This window comes from Cryptomeria japonica, chromosome 3 (genome assembly GCF_030272615.1).
Source record: "Cryptomeria japonica chromosome 3, Sugi_1.0, whole genome shotgun sequence".
NCBI lineage: Eukaryota > Viridiplantae > Streptophyta > Pinopsida > Cupressales > Cupressaceae > Cryptomeria > Cryptomeria japonica.
In genome coordinates this window covers 818,788,073-818,793,276 of record NC_081407.1, presented here as the reverse complement: position 1 = coordinate 818,793,276, position 5,204 = coordinate 818,788,073, and the positions used below count along the sequence as shown (strand labels likewise).

The following is a 5,204-nucleotide window of genomic DNA, read 5'->3' as shown; positions in this document are numbered from 1 at the left end:
AGGTATGGACATTTAAATTTTCATAGATTGAAGTTTTTAACCTCACATGCATTAGTTTCTGGTTTGCCCAAGGTTGAGGAACACAAGGAGGTTTGTGAAGGTTGTGCTAAAGGAAAGCATGCAAGAGAAAAGTTTCCAAAGGGCAATGCATGGAGGGCTCATCACCCACTTCATCTTGTTTATTCAGATACATGTGGTCCTAAGCAGACTAAGAGTTTGGGTAAGTCATCATATTTCATCACTTTTATTGATGATTACTCACGAAATTGTTGGGTATATTTTTTGAAGGCCAACGATGAAGCCTTGGATACATTCAAGAAGTTTAAAGCCCTTGTAGAAAATGAGAAAGGGTGCAAGATCAAATGTTTAAGGACTGATCGTGGAGGAGAATTTTGCTCAAAGGCTTTCCAAAATTATTGTGATTTTAATGGTATCAAGAGGCAACTTACTACTACATACACACCTCAACAGAATGGAGTAGCTGAAAGGAAGAATTGTACTGTGGTTGAAATGGCAAGGTGCATGTTACAAACCAAGGGATTGAGCAATTCTTATTGGGGAGATGGAGTTGCTACAGCGGTGTACATCCTCAACCGTAGCCCCACCAGTACACTAGAAAAGATGACTCCTTATGAAGCTTGGTATGGTAAAAGTCCTAATGTTAATCATTTCAAAGTTTTTGGTTTTTTGGCTTATGTGCATGTACCGGATCAGAATAGACAGAAGTTAGATGCAAAAAGTGAGTCATGTATTTTTATTGGGTATAGTGAGAAAATAAAGGCTTATAGATTGTATAATCCCCTCACTAACAAGCTTATTGTCTCAAGAGATGTGATTTTTGATGAAGGGGGAATTTATGGTCATAAAAAAGGCCATGTTGAGAAGCCAAAATCTATTTTGAATGATGATATAATTGCTGATATTGATCATGAGCAGCCAACTAATGTTTCTATATCTAGTGGTTTAACTCCACCAAGCAATCCTTCATCAAGTTCTTTAGTACCAAGTTCAAGTCCAGCTTCTTCTCCAAGTTCTACAAGGAAAGTAAGGAGATTGAGTGATATCTACCAGAGGAGTGGAAATCAAGTACATGAAGAAAACCCAATAGGTGAAACAGTGAATTTTGCTTTATTAGCCAAGGTTGATTTTGAACCATCATGTTTTGAAGATGCATGTACTAATGAAGTTTGGGTAAAAGCCATGGAAGAAGAGATGGATTCCATTCATAGGAATGACACTTGGGAGTTAACAGAACTTCCACATGACAAAAAAAGGATTGGCACCAAATGGGTCTACAAGACCAAATTTAACAGTGATGGGAGTGTTGAAAGACACAAGACAAGATTAGTTGCTAAAGGCTTCACACAAAAATATGGAATTGACTATGAAGAGACATTTGCACCAGTAGCAAGACAAGAGACCATACGAATGCTAATTTCATTAGCAGCTTAGAAGAAGTGGAGCATACATCATATGGATGTGAAAAGTGCCTTCTTGAATGGGTACTTAGAAGAGGAAGTATATGTGGAGCAACCACAAGGTTCTGAAGTGGAAGGAAAAGATAATTATGTCTACAAGTTGAAGAAGGCTTTGTATGGCCTCAAGCAAGCACCAAGAGCGTGGTATGCCAGGATTGATGGATATTTTCAGGAGAATGGCTTCCAGAGAAGTAAGAGTGATCCTACCCTTTACTACAAACAAGAAGGTGCTGATATTCTCATCATAAGTTTGTATGTTGATGATCTTTTGTATATGGGTAGTAGTTATAAGATGAAAGATGAATTCAAAGCTGCTATGATGAAAGAATTTGAGATGAAAGATCTTGGTCTAATGAAATATTTTCTAGGAATGGAGGTTTATCAAAGTAAGGATGAGATTTTCATTTGTCAAACAAAGTATGCATAGGATATGCTAAAGAAATTTAATATGACTAATTGTAACCCTGCCTCCACTCCAAGTGCTCATGGAGATTTGTTATGTAGAGATGATGGTGCTGATTTAGTTGATGAGACAACTTACAGAAGTATTGTGGGGAGCTTGATGTTTCTAACCCACACGAGGCCAGATATTGCTTATTGAGTTTCACTTGTTTCAAGGTAAATGACAAATCCATATGAAATACATATGAAGGCAGCCAAGAGGATTTTGAGGTATGTGAAAGGGAATTCAAGTTTTGGTATTCATTACTACTCTTCTAAAAAGTTCAATCTTGTAGGCTTTAGTGATTCAGATTGGGGAGGTAGTATGGATGACCGTAAATCTACATCTGAAAATTGTTTTTCTTTTGGTTCTGGTTTGATTACCTGGAGCTCAAAAAAACAAAGTATTGTTGCCCTTTCATCTATAGAAGCAGAGTATGTTGCAATTACCTTAGCAGGTACACAAGCCCTTTGGCTCAGAAAAGTTTTGAAAGAAATTGGAGAAAAACAAATTCAGCCTACAGTAATTTATTGTGACAATGTGAGTGCCATCAAGTTAGCTAAGAATCCGGTTCATCACAGCAGGACAAAGCATTTTGATTTGAAATATCACTTCATACGAGATTTGGTGCAAAAGAAGGATGTCGAATTGAAGCACATCAACACCCAGGATCAACTAGCAGATATATTCACCAAAGCGGTTGCGAAAGCTCAGTTTATAGCACTACGAGATAAGATTGTCAGCCCTCTCAGCATCAAGGGGGAGTATGTTGATAAGTGATGCTGCTCTAGCATGCAGCTCCATGCAACTCCAGTTTGGACATGAAGCTATCCATTCATCACCATGCATAAGCTATTTTTAGTTAATAGTTTTTTTTGTTTATTCATGCAAATAAAGCATGTACTCTAGCATGCATGAATCCTTAGGACTATTTTTAGTTTTTCTTTTTGCATGAGTTTGTTTTTAGTAAATAAAGCATGTTGTGCATGCACTTATTGTATTCTTAATTTAGGGAGTAGTTTTCTTTTTTTAGTTTGAGAGCCTTAGTAGCTTTCCATGCAAAGCTAGGAATATATTTAGAACTGCAGTTATTATTTATTCTTCTAGACTGCAAATTCTTTATATATACAACCTCTATGTAATTTTTTAATTAAGCTTCAATAAAAATATTGGTGTTTTTCTTCTTTTTGCTGTTATTGTTTGCTAATCAGTTGGTTCAGAAAGGATAGGTCAGGTTCAAAATTCTACACGTAGTGGACTTGTGAAGAATTTGAGTGAATTTCAGTCTGTGAAGTTATAGTGTGTGCAACTTTTGTTTGTCAGTTGGAAAGATCCAGTCAATAAAGATGCCTACATTAGGGTTTGCAGCCCCAGTGGGTACTGGAGGAGAGGAGTTCGAAGCGCGAATAACAACATATGTGATCATAACATGTATAATGGCAGCAAGTGGAGGACTGATGTTTGGCTACGATGTTGGAATTTCAGGAGGAGTGACGTCCATGAACGATCTCCTGAAGAAATTTTTCCCTGTAGTGTATAGGAAAAAGAATGAGATCCAAGACAATAATAATCCCTACTGTAAATATGACAACCAGGGGCTTCAGTTGTTTACTTCATCTCTCTATCTGGCCGGTCTGATAGCAACATTCTTTGCCTCGTATACAACCAGAGTATGGGGCCGGAAGCCAACCATGCTAATTGCAGGCATATTTTTTGTGATTGGAGTAGTGTTAAACGCGGCAGCTCAAGATCTGGTCATGCTTATCATTGGTAGAATAATGCTGGTATGTGCAGTTGGATTTGCTAATCAGGCGGTTCCTCTTTTCCTCTCAGAGATTGCACCCACCAGAATCAGAGGGGGTCTTAATATTCTCTTCCAGTTGAATGTTACAATAGGCATTCTGTTTGCTAACTTGGTGAACTATGGAACTGAAAAAATCAGGCCTTGGGGATGGAGGCTTTCACTGGGTATAGCAGGAATTCCTGCTCTTCTTCTTACAGTGGGTTCCATATTTATAGTAGAAACACCCAATAGTTTGATTGAAAGGGGACTCCTGGAAGAGGGTAAGGTTGTATTGAGAAAAATTAGAGGAACCAACAATGTGGACCTAGAATTCAATGAATTAGTAGAGGCCAGCAGAATAGCTGCATCAGTTAAACATCCATTCAGAAATCTTCTGAAGCGCAGAAACAGGCCTCACTTAATCATAACAGTGTGCCTGCAATTCTTTCAGCAGTTTACTGGTATCAATGCCATTATGTTTTATGCTCCTGTGCTTTTTCAGACTTTGGGGTTCAAAAACGATGCCTCACTCTACTCATCTGTGATTACCGGTGCTGTAAATGTTTTGTCCACTATAGTTTCAATCTATTCAGTTGATAAAGTTGGGCGAAGAGTGCTTTTGCTCGAAGCTGGATTGCAAATGTTTGTTTCACAGGTAAATCTTTGTAGCCATCAGTTTTCTCCTGTAAATTGTAATCAGATGTAACCATTGTTTTCAATATTTTTGTCACAAATTGTAATGATTTTGTTTTGGAATTGCAGGTGATCATTGCAATTTTGTTGGGAACTGGGATGAAGGAGGATGAAGAGCTTTCCAAGGGCATAGCAATTGTGATAGTGCTTATGGTATGCACATTCGTTTCAGCCTTTGCTTGGTCATGGGGGCCTCTTGAATGGTTGATTCCCAGTGAAACATTTCCATTAGAAACCAGATCTGCTGGACAAAGTGTGACTGTGTGTGTCAACCTTGTGTTCACATTCGTCATTGCACAGGCATTCCTATCAATGCTTTGCCATTTCAAGTATGGGATTTTCCTGTTTTTCGCTGCCTGGGTTCTAATCATGTCCACATTCGTCCTGTTTCTTCTTCCTGAGACAAAGAATGTGCCTATTGAAGAAATGACAGAGAAAGTGTGGAAACAGCACTGGCTGTGGAAGAACTATGTCAGAGACTCTGATCTGATTGATGATGAGGATGGTGATACCTATGCCAATCAAGATAATGGAAAACATGTTTGACAAGGTATAGAGCTTGAAATTAACCAAGCCCAACCTTAAGTCAATTCTGTTCCACTTTCTCTTCAAAGATACTGAACCTGTGAGAAAAGAAACAAGTTGAGTAGCAGGATCTTCAATATGTATTTAAAAAAAATTCAGAAACGGGATGATATTCAATAAGTTAAAAAAAATTCAGAATTTTATTTCTGTAAAAGTGAACTGTGAAAGATTTCGTAAGAGTATTTTTATTGAAAATAACAATAAAAAAAAATCTCTTGTTGTC

The 5,204-nt window shown here is 37.8% G+C and overlaps 1 protein-coding gene across 1 annotated transcript; it reads left to right on the top strand.

Annotated features, from left to right (window-relative positions):
- Nucleotides 1-3,266: 3,266 nt before the first annotated feature.
- Nucleotides 3,267-4,942, top strand: LOC131037290 (sugar transport protein MST4). The gene is made up of 2 exons (XM_057969369.2): nt 3,267-4,358; nt 4,466-4,942. The coding sequence occupies exons 1-2, from the start codon at nt 3,267-3,269 to the stop codon at nt 4,940-4,942; spliced, it is 1,569 nt and encodes a 522-aa protein (XP_057825352.2).
- Nucleotides 4,943-5,204: the final 262 nt, after the last annotated feature.

Bases quoted from the DNA above. Each gene is read 5' to 3' on its own strand.
- LOC131037290 (XM_057969369.2), top strand. From the start codon at position 3,267: ATGCCTACATTAGGGTTTGCAGCCCCAGTGGGTACTGGAGGAGAGGAG. The intron at 4,359-4,465 runs GTAAATCTTTGT...TTGGAATTGCAG, and splicing joins TGCAAATGTTTGTTTCACAG to GTGATCATTGCAATTTTGTT.